At 52.7% G+C, this 20766-nt stretch overlaps 4 protein-coding genes across 6 annotated transcripts; 1 reads left to right on the top strand and 3 right to left on the bottom strand.

Moving 5' to 3' along the window:
- Nucleotides 1-272: 272 nt before the first annotated feature.
- On the bottom strand, nucleotides 273-4143 carry puf60a (poly-U binding splicing factor a). The gene is made up of 10 exons (XM_077616347.1): nucleotides 3442-4143; nucleotides 3226-3315; nucleotides 3074-3121; nucleotides 2842-3003; nucleotides 2401-2493; nucleotides 2128-2341; nucleotides 1891-2045; nucleotides 1734-1818; nucleotides 1521-1675; nucleotides 273-950 (listed from the first exon to the last, which is right to left on the bottom strand). Exons 1-10 carry the CDS (start codon nucleotides 3568-3570, stop codon nucleotides 651-653), a joined length of 1431 nt encoding a protein of 476 aa, XP_077472473.1. The 5' UTR covers nucleotides 3571-4143; the 3' UTR covers nucleotides 273-650.
- Nucleotides 4144-4813: 670 nt separating this feature from the next.
- Nucleotides 4814-9893, bottom strand: afg3l2 (AFG3-like AAA ATPase 2). 2 transcript variants are annotated; one of them, XM_077616341.1, is made up of 17 exons: nucleotides 9673-9893; nucleotides 9308-9392; nucleotides 9189-9245; nucleotides 8648-8799; nucleotides 8390-8542; nucleotides 8247-8321; nucleotides 7843-7967; nucleotides 7503-7779; nucleotides 7287-7424; nucleotides 7064-7217; nucleotides 6849-6956; nucleotides 6654-6779; nucleotides 6445-6555; nucleotides 6264-6379; nucleotides 5622-5822; nucleotides 5348-5542; nucleotides 4814-5279 (listed from the first exon to the last, which is right to left on the bottom strand). In XM_077616341.1, exons 1-17 carry the CDS (start codon nucleotides 9757-9759, stop codon nucleotides 5040-5042), a joined length of 2400 nt encoding a protein of 799 aa, XP_077472467.1. In that variant the 5' UTR covers nucleotides 9760-9893; the 3' UTR covers nucleotides 4814-5039. The 2 variants fall into 2 exon arrangements, with proteins under 2 accessions (XP_077472467.1, XP_077472468.1); XM_077616342.1 differs by having other exon boundaries at nucleotides 7503-7776.
- A 105-nt stretch (nucleotides 9894-9998) lies between these two features.
- Nucleotides 9999-14834, top strand: fastk (Fas-activated serine/threonine kinase). Its single transcript, XM_077616343.1, has 11 exons — nucleotides 9999-10290; nucleotides 11258-11906; nucleotides 12103-12400; nucleotides 12566-12753; nucleotides 12830-12978; nucleotides 13035-13251; nucleotides 13320-13479; nucleotides 13759-13850; nucleotides 13912-14341; nucleotides 14402-14516; nucleotides 14580-14834. The coding sequence occupies exons 2-11, from the start codon at nucleotides 11297-11299 to the stop codon at nucleotides 14664-14666; spliced, it is 2346 nt and encodes a 781-aa protein (XP_077472469.1). The 5' UTR covers nucleotides 9999-10290; nucleotides 11258-11296; the 3' UTR covers nucleotides 14667-14834.
- Nucleotides 14818-20727, bottom strand: ubtfl (upstream binding transcription factor, like). Of its 2 annotated transcripts, XM_077616346.1 has the most exons (20): nucleotides 20051-20726; nucleotides 19013-19107; nucleotides 18726-18901; nucleotides 18571-18654; nucleotides 18145-18300; nucleotides 18000-18064; nucleotides 17810-17930; nucleotides 17621-17731; nucleotides 17416-17543; nucleotides 17025-17166; nucleotides 16919-16960; nucleotides 16707-16850; nucleotides 16347-16490; nucleotides 16155-16265; nucleotides 15914-15984; nucleotides 15652-15841; nucleotides 15528-15575; nucleotides 15331-15468; nucleotides 15158-15265; nucleotides 14818-15088 (listed from the first exon to the last, which is right to left on the bottom strand). In XM_077616346.1, the coding sequence occupies exons 2-20, from the start codon at nucleotides 19068-19070 to the stop codon at nucleotides 15032-15034; spliced, it is 2094 nt and encodes a 697-aa protein (XP_077472472.1). In that variant the 5' UTR covers nucleotides 19071-19107; nucleotides 20051-20726; the 3' UTR covers nucleotides 14818-15031. The 2 variants fall into 2 exon arrangements, with proteins under 2 accessions (XP_077472472.1, XP_077472471.1); XM_077616345.1 differs by having other exon boundaries at nucleotides 15331-15575; nucleotides 20051-20727.
- Between the last annotated feature and the right edge of the window lie 39 nt (nucleotides 20728-20766).

Genomic DNA, 20766 nt, shown 5'->3' with positions numbered 1-20766 from the left:
ATGATGCGACACGAAATTGCACAAAACTAAGCGTAAACCACACAAAACTTTACAAAAACTAAACAATGTGAAGCTGTACAAATAACACAAACGACACTACAAATAAGAAAAAACAAAATGAGACAAACTAAGTTATACGGAATAAAACTACACACAAAAACGAAGGCCGAAAGTGGCAAGTTTCTTCAGGTGTCATTCATTCATTGAACAACCTAGTTACTCAAAATGACCACTAGATGACGCTAAAGCGACCATCAGAAATAAGAGCCCCGTTTTCATTTTCTTGGTTTACTTTAATATAAAAAAACAAAACAAAAGAAATATTTGCAACAGTTTTGTAGGGGAAATATTGTGGAGTAAGAACATAAAATCGCCATGGTGACCACTAAAAATTGAGTTTTTGGCAAAACCTCTGCGTTTTTTCCATCCTCGGAAAGGAACAAACGGGAGGTCGCCCAGGCGTTCTGACTCTGCCGCTCCATTCAGACTGGAACGGGCCGGCGCTCGCCACGCTTCCCGCGGCGCAATTGGGCCTCGGCGGTCCGGCGTCAGCGAGCTCGGACTCTGACGTTTCGCCGTCCGGGAGATTCGACCGCCCCGCCGATGATTGTCCTCCTCGTCGGCGCCGATAGCTGGCCTTCGACAGACGTCTACGCCGACAGGTCGTTGTTCTCGAAGCGCTCCTGTTCGTACGCCTCGGCCGCCACTTTGCGTCCGCCAAACCAGCGTCGGTCCAGCGCCCGGACGGCTCGGTTCATCTCGGCCGTGTGGCAAAACTCCACGAAGATCTTGATGATGACGGCGGCGTCTTCTTCCTCTCCCTGCCGTTCCTGGTAGATGACCACTCGCTTGACCTGACCGAACTTGCCGCACTCCTCGGTGACTTCGCCCTCCAGGTCGTCGTCGATGTCGTCCTGGCCCACCATGTTCCTCAGCACCATCACGCGGGACTGAGGGCACATGCCGCAACCTCGTTTAGTCACCACCATGCGCTCACATCATAGGGGAGAACAGGGTTGGCTGTCACCTGGGTTGCAATACTATATTTGGCTCACGATAATGATAGACGACTGTGGGGCATCGGCCTACGCTGTTTCGATACCTCGTCTAAAAAAACCAAACGCGTGTGCATGTACAAATATATCCATGTATACTTTTTTTTCTTCCCAAGAACAGCCTAATGTCAAATTGAAGTGGGAGGGTTGGCAGCGGATCAACAAACATTCTTTCGCTGCCGTGCTCCCAATTCAAATGGGTTGGAGGTCTAGTAGGGATAAACTCATTGAAATTCCCTGTGAAAGTTTCTGAGGTCAGAGTTTGCTCCATTCACTATTAGCCCTCTCATTTCTAACGGTTCCGACGTCTAATAGTGACCAACTTTTCCCTGTAATATATGAATGAGAATTCGAAGATGTGTTATTCGTGGCAGTGTAAAAAATTGTGACGAGCCAGCCCGTTCTCCCCTAATACAACTCCCATCATGCCCATGTAGCGTGTCTGCGAAATGATCTTTTCCTTACTTGTCGGTTGCGAAAGATCTTGTTGATGTCGTGCTGGCCGTCGGCGAATGATCGCTTACTGGCAGCGTCCTCCTCCGCCTTGGCCGCAGGGGGCGTGGCCAGGACGGGATTGACCAGAGCCACTTGAGAAAAGCCGGCTCGGGCCGGGGTCACGCCTGAAAAGGAGGGGGACGTGAGCGGGCGGGGCCCGACGACCGGGCTAAACGCGCCCACCTGTGATGACGCCCGGGGCCTGTGCCGCCATGACGCCTTGCGGAAGACCGGCTAGCGCTCGCAGGACCGACGCACTCATGGGATCCTGAAAGTGGCAACATCGCTATGAGTACGGTCAATCGCCGGGACAAAATGCCGAGGACGGAAGACGACTCGCCTGCGCTGTAAAGTTGGCCGCGGAGAGGCCTCCGGAGGCAGTAATGAGCGGCACTGGCGGCGTGACGGCCTTCCCGACTCTCAAGTACTGGCCCCCCAAGTCAAAGAGGTTCATGGACGCCACCGCGTCCACGGAAGACTGAGGCTTTTCATACTCTGCGGGCAGAGACGCCGGCTCACGCCCAGACCAGCGGCGACGAACCAACGGCGACCCGACGGCGTCCCTGCGGCGACTCACCGATATAGCCGTAGCTTTTATGCCGTCCCGTGGTGGGCTCGCGCGCCAACATGCAGGACTTGATCTTCCCGAAAGCCTCGAAGACGCTGCGGATGTCGCCGTCCGACAGGTCGCGGTGAACGGACGCCACGTAGATCCTGTTGAAGGCGCGCGATTCCTCCGCCAGCTGCTCGATGATGGGCTGCGCCTGCCCGATGTTGCTGGGCCGGCCCACCTGTCCCCATGGGTTCACGCTTTGACACGGACCAGGACGGGCGTCCGACTTGAACGCACCTTAATGTTTCGGCCTCCGAGGACCACCGAGTTCATTTGGTCCAGAGCCAGCTGGGCGGCTTCCGGCGTCTCGTACTCCACGAAAGCGAAACCCTGAAGGAGAATTTGGGTCATTCTGTGTCATTTCACCCAAATATCCCCCATGACACCAATTCAACTTGCCTTCAATTTTCATAGTATTTAATCTATGGAATCCACCACAAAAAAGTAAGTCAACTTTCTTTTTCCTACTATGCAAGACGGCAGCCTGTGGAATTATACATTCTTTTTTTTTAACTTGCACAGCCTGTTTCCACAAGTAGAATTGTATGTATTCATTGATTTTTTTTTCCTTTTTTAAAAAAAGAGGAGGGCCTCTAAATACGGTCCAAAATGTAGTTTGTAATTCCCTTCGAGCCACATTAAACGTGACATCTTCAAACGTGGACGGTGACCTCTGACCTTGTGCTTCATGGTGATGGAGTCCCAGGACATGTCGATGCTTTTGATGGGTCCGAAGGGGATGAAGGCCTGCCTGATGGTGTCCTCGCCCAGCTCGTAGTAGATAGAGCCCACGTAGACGCGGCACATGATGGCCAAGGCGCGCTGGCGTTGGGCCGCCACCTGGATGAGAAATCACGGCGTCATTAGCACGGGTCAAAACAAATGAAGGAAAACACATAGGGTCACTTACTGACTGCAGAGGGGAAAGGTCCCCAAAGCCCACCGACAAGGACGCCATCTGACAAATAAACACACCTGTCAAGCTATGATTGAAGCCAATGCGTTCATTTATGGAAAACAGTAAAACTGTTACATGTCTTTACATCTCAGGTAGGTGCGTACCTGCAGTCCGCTGAGCTGCTGTTGCTGCTGCGCCATGGTCTGCCTGACCAGAACGTTCCGGATGCTTTGCTCCATGGCATATTTCTTTGCCTGCCAATACAAAAACAAGTTTGCAAATTAGGTTGGCTTCAGTTTTCACCATCTGCTAACATTTTGCTGTAGTTAGCAAAAGTTTGGATATGTTGTTGAGCTGAAGGGCAGAAAACCATAGCTCACCTTCTGCAGCGCCTCCTGCTGGCCGGGAGTGAGGGGCGGAAGGCCGAGCCTCGTCGTGGTGGTAGTGGTGCTGGTGGTGGTTGTGGTAGTTGTAGTAGTGTTACCTTGTCCGTTCTCCATGATGAGCATGCGCGATCGCGGCACAACGACTGCTGGCTTCCTACTCGGTTACCCTTGGCAACTCCATTCAAGCAGATTTTCACCAGCACTTGGAAATTTTCGACATTAATATTTGGACTTTGATCGAACGTGTCGGAACTTTCGGGAGGTTGGAGCCTCGAACTTGTCAGCAACTTTCATCATTCACCTGTCGAGGAGCTCCAGAGAAGCCAAACGGACCAAAACGGAGCGAACGAATTTATTTTTCTTATCTAAATTGCCTCGTATTCATTGGACGGGTTATGCTGTGATTGTTAACAACGTTGACGAATGATTAGCATGCAAGTAACGCGACAGACACGAGCTCGCTGGGTTAGCATTAGCTTAGCATGTCTCCGTCAAAGGAAAGCTGTCCAGAATTAAACGGTTTCATGATTCCTCAGCACACACCTTGAAATCAGAGCTTCAACCCGATTTGGTGTGTTTATTTGTGCGTGCTCGGTTTAGTCCAGTTATTTTTTTAGGCTCTTGTAAGCGTCCAAAGACTCGTTGATGTGACTGAACAGCTACGAGCATCTATGAATACGAGTGTCGCCACGTCATTTCCGGTGACCGCGCTTTCTCAATAAATTACGGTTATCCCTCCTCTTTTCTTTTTCTTTGTTAAGCCTCCCCATGCTGAATATTATTTCAATTATATTGTCAACTATTTACGAATATCACGTATTTGACGTCGTCTGTGAACTTCCTGTGTGAAGTACGCGCTCACGTGGTGGCCATGTTGGTGAGGGCAATCTGTTGTCATTGTAGTAAGTCTTTTCATTCAACTTAATTGATATGTATGAGCCTCATTTCTGTAAATGTAAATATTGCTAATTTTAGAGAACATTAAATGAAGGCTTCGTTTTTAACCCATATAATGGGAAGCAGTAAGTTGCTATCTTTTTAACTCATTGGCTGCCCATGACAATAAGGCATCCAGTCATGTTTCTTCATCCTTCACCTATAAATTTTGATGAGTTTATCACTAGTAGACGTCCAATTCATTTGACATGGGAGGACGGCAGCAGTGAATGAAGGTTATTTAGCTGCCACTTTTCCAGATCAAAAGGATTAGATGTTTATCACTATATTTTGCATCAGTCCCCCCCAAAATATTGTATTTAATTATAATATACCTACTTCATTTTTGGGGGGAATATTTGGATAAGTTCAGATCCCAAAATCCACATGTTGGGTGCGTCGGCGATGCAGGAGGTCCTTTGTGAAATAGTAACATAAATGAAACCTTTTAATAATCCATTAATATTTTGGAACGTCATGTTTCCCGAAGAAGAGAGTTGCTGCAGTAATCATAACGAAGCATCATCATAGGATTTTTTGACTTCAGCATTAGCATGGGCTCAATAAATAAAGTCATCTTGTTTACCAGAAGCTTTTGAACTCTTTGGGAGTGTTTGCGAATCTCCGAAAGCTCCTAGAGGAACTCCGGTAGAAGACTAAAAGGGCATTCCCCCAGAGATCTGGCGGGCCACTTGTTCTTCCTGGCTCTCCTCTTTGTCCTTTCTCTCTCGGTTCCACTCCTTGAGACCCAGAGGCAGTGTGGTGTCCTCGTCCTCTCCCCCCGTGCCCTCCACCAGCTCCTCATATGTGGATTTCTCAGAGAAGGGACGTTTTCCCAGCAGCTCCAGCATGTCGTTCTTGTCCAGAACCTCCTTCTCCAGCAGCCGCAGCGCCACCTTCAGGTAGATGAGGACACAGATTAAAAGCTTAAGAAGAGCATGTGAAGATCCCATGTCCTCCTTACCATCTCCACCTCGGCCTTCTTGTCATTGAGAAGTTGCTGCGTTCTGTGGTAGGCGTCGGCGATGAGCACACGGACCTCGCTGTCGATGAGGCGCGCCGTGGCCTCGCTGTACGGCTTCTCCAGAACCATCTCGCCCTGTCGGGGTAGATCGAAGGACACCTGGCCCACCTTGGCGTTCATCCCGAACTGCACGATCTGCGAGAACCGCAAGGCCCAAGGTCATCTGGCGTGGCGCGGCTAGCGTTAGCAAAGCCACGGACAACCTCTGACCTACCTGAGCGTAGGCGCTCTGGGTGACCTTGCGGAGGTCGTCCTGCGCGCCTGTGGTCACCCTGCCGAAGAAAAGCTCCTCGGCCACGCGGCCCCCCAGCATCATGCACATGCGGTCCAGCAGCTGCTCTGTCGTGTACAGGAATTGCTCCTTGGGAAGGTACTGGGCGTAGCCCAAGCCTCGCCCACGAGGGATGATGGACACCTGAAGGTCAGGAGGGAGCATACGTTAACACTTTTAGTCCCAGTGATAATCATAGCCGTCCAATCGTGTGGCTTTAAAAAACTACATTAAAGCTCATGAGTTCATCACTAATAATGTGTTAAAGTGACACATAAGTCATTATTTCAACATTTCTATCAACGTAACGTTTTTTTTTTTTAATCCACAAATTTTCTGGGGGAAACCCTGCTAATGCACTGTATAAAAAATAAAAACTTTCAAAAAGTTTTACGGCAAGCACAACTCAAATTTTCAGTATTCCCAAGTCATCAAGTTAAGTTAAGGTGTGCTAAGATGAATTCAGATTTTTTTCCCCAATGTGGTCTAACATCAGACAATTATTAAAATTTACAAAATAGTAGCCGTTAAATTTACAAAGGCGGCCATGGGCACCCCTGGATTGCCAATTCGAGTGGTACCCACTTTTAACAACGGGTCTGCGTGCTCCAGGAACCAGCCGGCGACAGCGTGTCCTGCCTCGTGATAGGCTACTGTCTTCTTCTCTTCCGGTTGGAGGACCTGCGTCTTTTTCTCCAGGCCTTTAAAAAAAAAAAGCAAAATGTTGTACTTTTCCTTCATATCATGGAGCCACATGGGCACTCACCTCCAATGACCCGCTCGATGGCCTGCTCAAAGTGCTTCTCCTCGATGGCGTCGCAGAGATGCCGCGCGGCAATGAGAGCCGCCTCGTTGCAAACGTTGGCGATATCGGCACCTGTTGACCACACTTGACTGAAATCCTACGTTTGCACGGCTTCACCGATCAAAATGAATCAATCTCGTTAACCCCTTAAATGCACACGCTAACTTTACCCGAGAACCCAGGCGTGAGCGCTGCCATTTTTCGCGCCAAAGCTTCTTTATTCGCATTGGGGTCCAACTTGAGAGGACGGAGGTGGACTTTGAAGATGGACACTCGACCTTTAATGTCAGGAGGACCTGGGAAGATAACCGAGATGAGATTAACGTTTGACGCCGCTTCACCCGGCAGTGGGGATTTTCGCTCACCGATGTAAATTTGCCTGTCGAAGCGTCCGGGCCTCAGCAGCGCCGGATCCAAGATGTCCGCTCGGTTGGTTCCCGCCAGGACCACCACATTGGTCGCCGTGTTGAACCCTGACAGAGAATGTATTGACAGTTAGTAAAAGAGTGGAATTGATATTGAAAACACCTATTGACGGAAATAGAAGAACAAGGCTATACTGCAGAAATATTTTTCTGACCATCCATCTCCACTAGGAGCTGATTCAAGGTGTTTTCCTGCTCGCTCTGACCGCCAAAGTTTCCCCGCCCCCGCTTGCGCCCCACCGCGTCGATCTCGTCGATGAAGAGGATGCAGGGCGCGTTCTTCCTGGCCATGACGAAGAGATCTCTCACCTGTGGGGGGAGCCGCGTGAAGGACCAGACGGGAAGATAAGGGAAGGACGGGAGGGGATCGGCGCTCACCCGGGCTGGGCCCACGCCGACGAACATCTCCAGAAACTCGGATCCGTTGACGGTGATAAAGGGGACGTCGGCCTCGCCGGCCGTGGCTTTGGCCAGCAGCGTCTTCCCCGTGCCCGGGGGCCCCGTCAGGATGGCGCCCTGCCGACGGCGTGCACATCGGTCAGACCGCACGCCCTCCAATTACCCGGCCCTTGCCTGCCTGCCTGCCTGCCTGACCTTGGGAATCTTGGCCCCCAGGTCCTCGTACTGCCTGGGGTTCTTGAGAAAATTCACAAACTCCATGATTTCCAACTTGGCTTCCTCGCAGCCGGCCACGTCTTTGAATTTGACGTCGATTTCGTCCTTGAGGATCTTGGCGGTGGTCTCGCCGACGCTGAAAAGGCCGCCCATGCCCCCGCGGCCGGGGCGACCCGCCCCCGCCGGTCCTCGTCGCAGCATGAAAAGCAGGAAGCCGATGATGAGGGCGGTGGGCAGCATGCTCAGGAGGAAGCTTCTGAGGCCAAAAGAAGACGGCGTCAACGAATCCCCGCCGCGCTCTGCCGGCTCGAGCACTCACCCATCGCTCTCGGTGGCATAGATGACGGGCACGCGATTCTCGCCCTCGATGCCCAGCTCGTATTGGGCGTTCTCCAGGTTCCTCTCAAATGTGTCCACGCTGCCAATGTTGAACCACACGTACTGCTGCAGGGGCAAGAAAAAAAAGGATTAGCATGTGCGCTTTGCGGCTAAACCGGCTAGCATACAATTGGTTGCGGCTAAACCGGCTAGCATTCAATTGGCGCTATACTAGAACAAATCTTTGAACATATGAGCCAGATGCCCCCACATGATACATTATTTGGCGAAATGTCAATACAATGGTTGTCGACGTACATCGGACAACACCAAGCTGAGTGACAATGTTTGACACTGCAAAGACGTCCGTCTCTACTGTCTATCTAGTCTTAGATGTCAACTCACCATGTCCACGGGTGTCTTTCCGGGCGAGAAAATGACTTTGACGTATCGCTTGTTGAGCACCTCCAGTCTATCCACCTAAGAAATAAAGAGCAAGACACGTGATCATCACCACTCACTCACTATCAATGGCACAGTTCACTCACCATTCCTTTGGACAGGAAGTTAGTCACAAAGTCTTTCCAGGTGACCTCTCGACCTCCATCCCTGAACAGAAAGTAGTAGGTGACAACACTCCAGAAGGTCACGCCGCTCAGAAAGTACATCCGGAACTCCTTCTCATCCCATGGAATGTCTCCCTGCAAACATGGACTGTCCATTATGATGGATTTTTGGGCAAAGCAATATCGTCATTAATGGATAGGATAACGTCTACCATTCCACGTGAGGAAGAGCGCACTAACCTTCTGTAGGCGGCTGTACCAGTTGGACTCTTTCCGGCCGCCTCGTTTTCCGCCTCCCCTTCCACTTCCTGAGCCGCCTTCCCCTCCACTTCCCGCGCCGCCTCCCCCGCCAGATGGCCCCGCCTCTCTCGGAGCATCGTCAGCTTTGTCGTCTGTTGACAGTTTTATATGAATACAGTGATCCCTCGAATATCGCGGTTAATGTTAACCAGACATGGATGCGAAAAATCGCAAAGTAGGCTCACCCCTATTATAACTACCTTTTTTTTCTTCAGTGCTGAGTCCTAGTAGCAAGAGTGGGTCACGCTTGGAGTTTCAGCGTGGATTATCACATTTTTATGAACTTTACTTTTTTAAAAATAATTCATAGCAGAAAAAAATCACGATGAAGTGAATTCACAATAAGTGAAGTTGGAAAACTGTAGAATGTAAATTCAACATGTATTTATTCTCTACCATCAGGTGTTTTTCAGAGAGAAGCTTTGCGTTTACTAAATAGGAGTTGAGCGGTGGAAATCAAATGTACTGAGTCAAATGTCACCTTTGTCTGGAGTCTGGCCGGAATTCTTCTGACTGTCAGGAAAATACTTTTCAAATCCTGCAAGGACAAGCAAACGTAAACATGTTTCTGAGGAGAATACGAAAGAGTAGAAGGACAACCTTTGGGGGGTTTGGAGGTCAAACTTCTGCAGGCCACTAGAAGCTCACTTAACAAACTCTGCCCACTCACCAGCTGTTTCGTTACCTGCCCCAAAATCAAACAGAAATTCCAGATTTCTTTCCAGTTTGCTCAATGCATCTGCTGCAGTGATCACACAGTTGCATCAAAGGGTTCACAAATATTTTAAAAACGTCAAAAGTCAATTGAAGCCTTTAAGTATTTAGTCAAATGCTTTACAACGCAGTAGTACTACATTATGTGTATTAATGGCAAAGATGGCAGAGCTATTGCGCATGCCCAAGGCAGGTCGCGTATTGACAAACTCGTTTGCTAGGTTAGCCGTTAGCTTAAGAGACGCACGTACCAATCTCCTGGCGGCGGGCGAAGGAGCCACGAGAAGTCGCAAGATGTTGCTGCAGCCCGCCGATAGGCGAAGGTAGCGGTGGGCCATGGTTACGCAGGCAGAGGAAGCGACGACAACCTCTTAAAAGAGCACTCTAATAGCCAAGTTCAACATCGCTATATTCCGTAATCGTCCCTGGTCGCCATGTTTTTGCGCACGTCTTCTTCTTCTTCGTGGGACTAATTTACGGCGAGGCATCATGGAACGCCCCCAGTCGGCAAACATAGAGTAACGTCATAATTTCCTCGTCTCTGGACGAAGTCAACTCCATTTCCCACAACGCACTTCGTTGCTGCGAGACCACTCTCGCCTGAAGTGAACATAAAGTGAAATAAAGCGTTCAGCGTTGAATAATATTGACTAAAAGTATCACGGGTGCATTTGGTTGGGGAGTGCAGAATTATCTGTAGGGTTCGAGGGATATTTGTGAGGGCGCGGCGGGCGTTGCATGCCGGGTAGCCGAGGTAAGGCAGTGCTCTGTGTGCGGCTTGTGTGGAGGAATGAGACGACTGACCGCTGCTTTCCTCCGCGGTCAAGCAGCGCTGACAGCGGCCGCAATTCTTCGACATAGATTATGAGGTAACCCTGTGAGGCTAGCTCAATTTAGCACACTTTTCCTCCTTATTTTTCGCCTTGTCAACTGAGCAGAAGGACACGCCGTTGCTAACGTGTCCGCTTTTGAGCTCCTTGGCAGCTAAAGCGACTCCCCCACCCCCCTTTTCCCAACTTTGCGTTGGTGTCACGCTCTTATTGACACTCTTAGCCGCTTTTCGTTTCCCCGACACTGACTGTTTTATGCTAGGTGGCGGGTGTTAGCCTCTTCTAATGGCTAGCTGTCTGCAGACAACTATCAGCTGTGACGTTTGATGACGTGCAATGAAATAGCAACTATCGAATAAGGGAAAACAATCTATTGGAGTCCTTGGAATAATTTCTTAATGTCTGATTTTTTTAAATTTCTCCTCAGTTAGCCACTTTGCCATGATTCAATTTGGCTCAGGGTTAACAAGTTTATAGAGATTTACAGTTACTAGTTACAGATTAATAAATTGTGGGTAAAGATGACCATATTGTGGGTTCAGATTACTATTTGTCAGTAAACTAAAATGACCAATTTAAAATGTATAAAAAAATATAAAATCGTGTATCAATACTCAAGAAGGTACTTGGTACAACGTTCCATTATACTACACATAACAAGTAAGAGCTAACTAAACCGACTAAAAAAAGTATTTTAAAAGTTTTTTTCTTTAATTTCTTTATCAGAATTGGACTAAAAATCGTCAGGAATTTATCAATGAACAGAACTAGTGAGCTAAAATCAACAAGGAAGGATGTATGAATTGGACGTCCACCGCAGTCAATGGCAGCCAATGTATGAACAAGGAAGAGGCCAAAATATCCTCATTACTATCAAAAGTAGTGCCAAATCACTGATTTAATCCATGACAACAAATTTCTGATGACTCATGGCAGGGATATTATCAATACTTTTGCAATCAAATATCACATCCACAGCCTGACACGCCGCCGTTGTTCTCCATAGGAATGCGGCAGCTTCTTTAGCTGATCTGGCGCGGTCACCATGTTGCGCGGGTCTGGCGGGTGGCGCTTCCTGAGTCAAGCCATTGTCGCCGGCATGCACGCCCCTCGCCCGTACGGCGCCGGAGGCGGAGTCAAAGCGGCCAAAGGGGGAAGACTGGCGGTCGAGGCGGCGCCCCCGCAGCCTCAGCAGGGCCGGGCGCCGCCCCCCGCCCGCCCGCCATACCCGGGCCCCCGCGGAGCTCGCTTTCAGCCGCACCCGCCGCCGATGCCGTCCCGCTGGCCGTCGCCCTGCGCCCACCTTAACGCCCAGGCGGGCGCCAAGAAGAAGACGTGGAACTTCATCCAGGAGAAGATGAGCTACGACACTTTCTTCACCATGAAGCGTCTCATCGAGCGCTCGCGCCGCCCGGACGAGGTCCTGCGCTGGCTGGTTCAGAACCCGGCCAAGATCTCCCACAATCATTACGCGGTGGCGCTGCACAAGATAGCGCAACTCCTGCAGGTGCCTCCGCCCGACGCCGCCGAAGCATCAGGGCGTCAGGTTCTGGAGCAGCAGGACTTCCTGTCGCTGTGTGACGCTATCGTCAACGACTGCCCCAACTTTGACAACTTCAGCGTGGTCAACTGCCTCTACGCCGCTGCCGCTCTTGGTGAGTCTTCAAATGCTGTTACGGGAAAGTGCGACAGAATTTTAGGGCCAAGTCAAGAAAGAGGAAAACAAAGAGAGCTAGCGCTTTAATAATAGCATGACGTAATATGTATGGGTGCAGTACGGCTAAAGTAGCTAAATGACATCCTGCGTCTCCCGGTTGCACGACCGCCAAAGTTACCCCGCGGCGTTTTCAGGCCTTTCTGGCGATTGCGCCCTGGTGGCGGCCCTGGAGGCCCAATGCCACGCCCGCTTGGCTCAGTTCAACCAAAAGGACGTGTCCATGGTGTTCAGTTCCAGCGTCAAACTTCACCCGGGCGTCCAAAACGCGCTGGCCGAGGCCTGCTTGCCGGCCCTGGAAAAGAACCTGGAGCGGGAGCGTCACCCCCAGACGCTCTTCCTTCTGCTGTCCTACTACCGCCTGAAACGACAAACTTCGGCGGCGCAGGAGGGAGAGCGGGCGGCGCCCGACCCCCAGCGGGTGGTGGCCAACAGGTACTTGTGCGTCGTCCTTGCCTAAAGTCACTGAGCTGGAAATTGCCAATATTAGCCACGTTGTCATTTTTAGCTAGGGCCGATGCTAACGATCCCCACAGAAAACAAAATGGACGCCCCACATAATGGCTTTTCTCCCCGGAACTGATTTAGCTCGTCTTTCAGGAAGACATTGCGCCTGGTCAAACACGCGCTCGCCAGCGTGAGCGGCGTGCGCGACCAGGAAATGGCGCTGCTGGACGAGATGTTGGCGACGTGCGCCGGGGAAGCCGACAACAAGAGCTTGGAGTTCATCTTCGGCTCGCAGCTCTTCTACCAGAACAGGCAGGAGAGGTTCATTCGAAGCCTGGCGGGTCAGTCGTTCGCTCGCTCGTTCGGTGAGCCGAGGTCGCCATCGCCTTGGCTCACGTGCGTGAATGTGTGCTGTAGAGGAGCTCCTCAAGAAGGAGGAAAGTCTGAGCGCCTCCACCATGTCGCTGATCTCCAAGTACGTGGCGCGCCACCGCCTGCGGGAGACGCCACTCCTCGACGCCATCGCCAAATTCCTGGTCAGGAAGGCCGAGCACCTGGACAGCAAGGTGGGTACGCGCGGCCCCTTTCTGACCTTCACTCATTTGAATGAACGTGGGCCCAGGTGATCCAGAAGCTGGTGTTTCCCTTCAGCCGGATGAGCTACCGTCCCTCCGACGAGGACGCCTTCTTCCGCGTCCTGGAAGGCGTTCTGGAGTCCAAAGCGCTGAGCTCGCCTCTGGCCACCGTCAACATTCTCATGTCGCTCTTCCAGCTGGGTCGCTTCCCGGGCGCCGTCCTGCACCGGGTCTTCTCTCCCGCCTTCATCAGCAACGTGACCAGTCGGTACCTCCGCCTCCCGAAACGCGGCGGCGTACGTCTCGCGCTGACGCTCGCGCGCCGATCGCAGACAGCCCGTACGCCCTGATCGTGCGGCGCTATCTCTCCTTGCTGGACGCCGCCCTGCAGCTGGAGCACCCCCACTACCGGGGCCCCCGCCTGCACCCCGACCTCAAGGTGCTCATGTTCCATCACGCGCTCACCGCCGACGAGGTCAACCGCAAGTACAGGTAACGCAAAACTTCGCCGCGTTTCCGGGGGGGAGAACGGGGTTGGTTGTCACGGTTCATGCCATGCAAACATTTTAGTTTTAGCTGCCTGCCACTGACTCTGCTAGACATCCGATCGATTTTAAGGAAGCCTACAACTAGAAAGGGGAATGTCTTGTTGATGTGACTCAAAGTCAGAACGATATTCAGGAAAAAATGCCAAACCTCTGACAAGTAACCCCCTGCTCCCCTATTCGGGCGGCCAGTTCTGTGATTTCCCCGTGAAACGAAATGTGTCAGTTATAAAGGCGTCGTTGCCGAGGCGTTGAGGCAGCTTGTCGGTGAAGAAAACTACAAGCAGGACCAAGTACTCCCTCCGGGATACAACACAGGTACACGGCACCCCTCAAAGTACGCGCACCGCGTACTACCACATTGTCGTTTGGCCTCCAGACTTTTTATTGTGGATGGACTCGTCGGGTCGGGTTCTTCCCATCCAATCGGGCGGACCGCCGGCTGACGACATCCACCAGTTGTCCACGTCCTTCGCCGCGCTGGACGCCGGCGCCCGGGAGGCGACGGGGGCCACCGCGGGGCCGGGATTGCAGTACTGCGTGTCTAGCGCCGAATACCTCTCCGAGGAGCGCTCGCCAGATAGCCGGGACAGCTCCACGCTGAGCAGCCCACCCTCCGACGGGCCGCCGCCCCCCTCGTCCGGCGCCCGCTTCGAGTTTTCCAACGTCTCGGAAAACGAGGCCGGCGCGGGAAACTCCGGGGACCTCCAGTCGACGGCTTTCTACGAGGCGGGGAGGCCCAGCGACGGCTCCGCCCCCCGAGGGGAGTCTCCGTCGCCACCCTCGGCGGAAGAGAAGCAAATAAACAGGTGGGTTGACCCGCCTGTCAAAACGGGGTCTGTTGGTCTAATCTCATATTACCCAATCAGACTGGTGATCTCCGTGAACGACAAGTGGCACTACTGCCACAACTCGTGCATCCTGGTGGGTTCTCGCGCCATGAGGGACCGCCACTTGAGGCTACTCGGCTACGCCATCCTGCAGGTACGTCGCCGGCCGGCCGGACCGCCCGTCGTTGGGCGCGAGCTGACGCGTCACGTTTTGCAGCTCCCCTACCACGAGCTGGAAAAGCTGAACGGCATCGAGGAGGTCAAGACGTACCTCCGCGCCAAACTCCACGAAGGCCCGTCGTGACGCTTCCGACGTTTGTGCCGTTTTTTCTGGAGAAACGACGAGTGTGACGGGGAATCATGGGTGGGGCTAAAAGTCAGGTTATTTATTTATAGGTGATGGATTATTTCTATTCAATAATTCCGACGTGAGATGTTAAATCACAAGGACGAGATTAAAAGAGAAAAAGTGCTTTTATTTTCTTATTCTGTGTTAGTTCCTGTACAAATCCCGCCCACGCGTCTGCCGAACTCGTTGCCGGTCATTGACGAGGACAGACGTCCGCCGGTGATCAAAAGTCTTTGTATTTTTAAGACCAACGCATTTGGACGTCCTTCACCGTCAACGGCGCCGAAAGAGTCCAAGCCGCCCGCGAAGAGGAGGCGGGGCTAGTCAGAGTCGCTGGATTGCTCCGAAGACGTTTGCTCTTCGTCGTCCTCGTCGTGCTGCGTGACAAACGAGAAGGAGGGCGTCATGCGGTTGCTGCGGCAACCGACCCATAAATGGAAAGTCACCTCGTCGTCGTCTTCGCTGTCGCTGCACCCGGACGTGTCCTCGTCGTCGTCGTCGTCAGAGTCTGACGAGTCGCTCTTGTCATCTTCCGAGTCGGACACCATGTCCTGCTGCAGAAGCGAACGGCGTGTCGGCAAGCGCCGCTCGAACCCGGCCGGCGCCCCGGCAGACTAACCTTGGCGCGGTACGCCATCGCTCGCTTGGTGGCGCCGGCGGCAGGGGGTGTCGTCTTAACCGCCGAAGCAGTCGCCTTGCCCTTCGCCGGGACTTTGGGGGCGGGGCCGACGGCAGTTTTGGACGTGTTCCGACGCTTCTGCGTGAGGACAAAGTGTCCCGAGTGGCGCCGGCGCTCGGCAAAGGCGGCGGACTCACCGAGGTGGAGAACTCCTTGTAGGCGGCGCGATCCTGTGGGGACAAAGACTGAGCACCGGCCGCATGGTTAACGCATGCTCGCTCGCTTGGACAACGTGACTGGCGTGGGGGGGGGGGGCGGTACCTTGAGCCAGGCGTCCAGCAGCACGCGATACCGCGCCTGCGTGGCGTCCACATGCTTCTTATAAGCATTCTTCTGATTGGCCGTCAGCGTGTGCCAACGCTTGCCGATCTCCACCATGCGCTCCTTCAGGCTGAAGTGGTTGAGCTCCCCGTTGGTCAGCAACTCCTGGGAGAACATCTGATAGCCGCTCCTGTTGGAGGACAAAGCCGGTGGGAGGGGCCGAATCCCCCACTGCCCTAGCCCCGCCCTCGAAGTCACTCACACAGGAGGTTTTTTAGGTTCTCCTTCAAACTTGGGCTTCTTCTGACCCGGCCTGCGGTCCATCAGCTCTCTCTGCCGGACACCGTGAAACATCATGAGCTTAGTAGTCACGTTCACTAACCACCAGATGTCAGTATTAAAAGTATTGTTGCATTCATACTAGTACCACCCAAAACTTCAAATCCATACTCTTGGCTTTTCTATTTTGATATCCTACAAATGACCATTGAACTAAGCAGTACCTCGTATCGCTTCTGGTCTTCGGCGGCCTTCTTGATCCAGGGGATTTTCTCCTTCTTCTCCATAGCCTTCCACGCATCCTCCATAGCCACCTGCGCTCGCCGCCGGTCGCTCTGCCGCCCAAACGAGAGCCCCTTTTAATTCGCTGCCCCTCCCAAGCACGTCTTTGATTGTCGCGAACGACGGTGGCGCACTCTGCATTTATTGAGAAAGTCGGCGGCGACGCTATGCTGCCACATCTCCTCGGCTGTCTTGGGGGTGTCGGGCAGCTTGGCGCTCTTCTTGGGATCACGCCGCTCCCTGGCGCCTTGAGGGGCCCAAAGTTCGGGCTCCTGGTCCTGGGGGAGCAGAAAACCCGTCTGTATGCTGTGTTTAGATCTTCCGCATTTGCCGTTTTGGGTTCACGCCGACCTTTGCGACCACAAAGGTTCAAGCCATTGACCTTAATCTCGTCAGTTTATGGTGACATTTCAGATCTTACGTCGCCAAATTGAAACCAAACGGCTTTCGCGGTTGGTCCGAACGCAGTGCTAAATGGCTTCGACCAAACGAACCTTTTCCAGCTTGACCGGCGGCGATTTGGCTCTGTGCGGACTGGCGACGGCGCCCGTCGGGACCCGGGCTCTCCCCGTCGAGGCCCGGGCTCCGCCCATCTTTTCCTCGCTCACCACGCGGTCTCGCTCTTCTTCCGGAAGACTCTGCAAGAAATGTGTCAAGCAGCTTCAGAATCGCTGGCGTCTTCCCTCCGGCCCTTTCTAGCGTGTACCTCCAGGAAGCGCTGCAGGTCTACGTCGTACTGTTTCTTCCTCTGAGGACGGAAGACACACGTGTCAACGTGAACGACAAAAGCGAGCTGGGCGGCGCTCCCCGACCTGCTCGCAGCGCTTCTGAAACATGTCTTTCTCCTTCTGCGTCATCATCTTCCAGCGTTTGCTGCACAGAACCATGCGCTCCGTACTGGGGACGTCCTTCATGTTGACCATGAGCTCGGCGCAGTACAACGAGTAGCCGTTACTACGACGACAAAAAAATGTTTTAATTGGCAAATTTTAACCCCCAAGACCCTAGTGAGGATAAAGCGGTTCAGAAAATGAATGAAAGATGTCCATTTTATAGCCTAGGTGATGAAGCAAATGTGTTCCAATAAAGAACCCTGGCAACCCACCAGGTTTGTAAAACCCGGGTTAAAAAAACCTGCACAGAACCTATTGCATTACTTTTAAAGGCCTTGTGTGTGTGTGTGTGTGTGCACGCAGCGCTCACGGTGGAGGTTTGGTCGGCCGTCCGTCAAACTTGTCCTTGAGTTGGCGTTCCGCTTTGGTGAGGACGGAGCGCACGGGATCTTCGGAGCCGACGTCCGGGTGAGCTTGGTAATAGACCCGCATGCTGTCCTGAACGCACGGCGACGCGCGAGCGTCACGTTTGGGTCGGCGGGCGACGGCCTTTGGCTAACGTCGAGTTTGGCTACCTCGTAGTCCTTCTGCAGCTCCAGCGCTTTGCCGATCCACTTGAGCCTCCTCTTGTCCGACAGCTGCGACCACTGCCTCCTCAAGACCTCCTTCAACTCCTTCGGACTCACCTGGACCACCGCGGCGCGGGCGCGTCACCGACAAAGCACCGATAAAGCCCGTCAATCGGCAAAGCGACGGCGACGGACCTCGGGGTGGATCTTCAGGTAGCTCTTCTTCTCGTGGTTGTACCAAAGCTGCTGAGGGGTTTTGGGCTTCTCGGGCAGGTCCGACTTTTTCTTCTCCTCCATCAGCTCGGGGTAATCGTGTCTGCCGCGTAAAAGGCAACGTTGAACACCGCCGTCCGTGGTGGCGCCGTTTGGCTGGTGTGGGTCTTACTTGAATCGAGCCATGTTCTTCTCAAAAGCTTCTTTCTCGCTCTGGAACTCGGTCACGTATTTTTGCTGAGGACACGCAAAACAAAAAGCGCTCGTTCAAACTTTTTGGCCTCGGTGGAAACTCCGGCCCGCCGCTAGCGCCCCACCTTCTTCTTGTCGGGGAGCTCCTTGTACTTCTTGGACAGAATCTTGGTCAGGTCCAGGTTGCTCATCTCCGGGTGGATTTTGGCGTACTTGGCTCGCTTCTCCATGAAAAAGCGGAAGTACGGCGTCAGGGGCTTCTTGGGGAAATCCGGGTGCGTCTGGATGGGAAGGAAGCAGAAACCAATCAGATCGGAGATTTTCAAAGGCCCAAATCCATGCCTGTTTGAAATGTGGTTTCGGGTTATCGGGTCTGTTTTCCATGTCTCCCTTCTCTACCACACTTGAATCAAATCAGGAAGCTGTCCAGAAGCCTGATAACGATCCCGACTATTTGATTCAGGTGTGTTGGGGGAGGGGGACGTTGAAAACAAACTGGAAAAAGGTGACCTGGAGGACCCGAGTTGGTGACCCCCGAGCTATATACCGACCTTGAGCTTCTTGCCTTTGTAAGGATTTTTAACAAACTCAATGGCATCTATGATGAGCTCCGTCATGGTTCGGTACTTGCGCACCTGAAGAAGACCAAAAAATGGCAGAAACGTCACCTCGGAGCGGCGGCCGTTTGGCGGTGGGGGGGTCTTACCTCGGTGGACACTTTGCTCCACTTCTGCCGACACATTTCTCCCGTGAAGCTACCGAAGCCCACTTTGTCCCAGTCGAAGTGCGACTCGGTGGTTTTATACTTCATGGTGTCGCCATTGGGGATCAGGCTCCGAATTCTCTCCAGTAGAGTCAGACAATCCTCCTGACACCACTCTTCTGTGGGCGGGCACAATCGGGCGGCGTGGTTAGCGACGACGCTAACGCCATGTTTCCAGAATTTAACCCCTTTCACATTTTTGTCTACGTTTGATTATTTTTCGCTCTTACCTGTGCCAATCTTCAGTCTGCCACTCTGAGGCGCAGAAACGCCGCCGTTGCCGTTCATTGCTTGGCGCCTGGTCGAGCTGACTCCGCCCCCTCCGCTTTACCACGCCCACACGCAAACAAAACATCATGTGAACACATTGAAATGAAACATTTGGTATTTCCTCTTCATTGAAATCTTTCCAAACAGAAGACGGATTTAACACATTGGCTGCCATTCACGGTGAAAAGGCGTCCAATCACGGGGCTCTTAAATATTACTTAAAACTCTAAGTGAATTCATCACAAGTATATGTCCAATCCATTAAACTGTGAGGGTGGCAGCGATTGAACGTTCGTTCGTTCGCTACCAGCCCTCCCATTTAAAATGGATTGGACGCCCACTGACGTCAATGGCAGCTGATACGTTAACAAGAAAAATGCAAAAAGATCCACTGCGAGAATAGTGCAAAAACAACTGTGTATCGATACTTTTGAAATCAAATAACGTATCCGTTCATTTCAGTATTGATACTTTTCGATACTTTTGACACAACACTATTGTATGCATAGTACTACTACATGGCACTGCCAAATGCATTGAGAACATCGAATTTTAACGTCGTCCACGGGTAATGACGTCAATTGGCGTGGCGGGACGGCCGGAAATGGCTGCTTAACTTCCGCTGGCACCAACACAAGGCTTTCAATAATTGGGCCTTCAAAGAAAGTAGAAACAAGAGAAAAAGTGACGTGAAAAAAAAACTACGCGAGTCGCGACGTGTATCGAGTCACGTGGGCCACAGAAAACGAAGAAGAATAAGAAAAGGCGGGACTCCTGTGACATTTAGGAAGAAAAACAAAGACACGTCGTTGAAATTTGCGCTGACTAGTTGTGGTGATGATTTCCGTGGAGGTGGTGTGCTTTCTAAGCGCTTCGTCGGCTGGAACCAACAAGCGAGCCTTCACCGACAGGCCGCCATGAACTAGCTAAGGCAACACGGCGCCAGCGACGAGGCCCAAAAGCCTCTTAAATGGACAAAAAGTCCACTTCGGACTCACCTCGAGGTTCCGGTGGCCAGTCCGCACGCTCTCGAACACTGTGTGGCGGTTCGGTGTCCGTGCTTGCATCCAAAGTGTCCTTTCTTTGTGCCCGAAGCCCCGGGGAGTCGGCTCCAAAGCGATCCGACAAAAGGAGCGTCTGGTCCGGGATGAAACTCCGCCCAGCGCCGCAGGGGGAGGACCTCCGCGGCCAACGTGAGGACGAGGCGGAGAAAGGCAGCGCGCGCTCCGCGGACCAGACGAGCCGAGACGGACCGGTGAGGCCCTACTCGCCCTTTTTAATACCTTATCGTTGCGTGTCATTTCAACAAAAAGGCCGATGTTCGTCCCCGTGGCTGGGAAGCGATGGCGGCGCGGCCGGTGTAGGGCCCTGGGCTGCGCTTTCGCCGGAGGTTCGGCTCTCCCCGTCGGCGGCCGCTCGGAGGTTGCCGCCCGGTAGAACCGACCAAACCGTCTCGGCGTCGGCCGGCGTGAGGACCGCTGAGAGACCTCGGCTCGGACCTCTGGCCGCCCCAGAGACAACCGGCCTGGCACAGCGCTCTCCGGGCTGTTTAGGCACCGCGCGACCGGCAACGTACGAAGGCAGCTCAAATCGAAAGTACGCGAAGGTGTTTGTTGAATAGAAAACACTGAAACAAGTCTTGTAAACACGGCGCTGTCATCCCGTCTGGTCGGCTGGCATTAACGCCCTCTGCTGGCGCGGAGGAGAAAAACAC

Source organism: Stigmatopora argus, chromosome 12 (genome assembly GCF_051989625.1).
Source record: "Stigmatopora argus isolate UIUO_Sarg chromosome 12, RoL_Sarg_1.0, whole genome shotgun sequence".
Classification (NCBI taxonomy): Eukaryota; Metazoa; Chordata; class Actinopteri; order Syngnathiformes; family Syngnathidae; genus Stigmatopora; species Stigmatopora argus.
The sequence above is the reverse complement of the archived record's forward strand: the minus strand, read 5'-3'. Positions and strand labels throughout refer to the sequence as shown.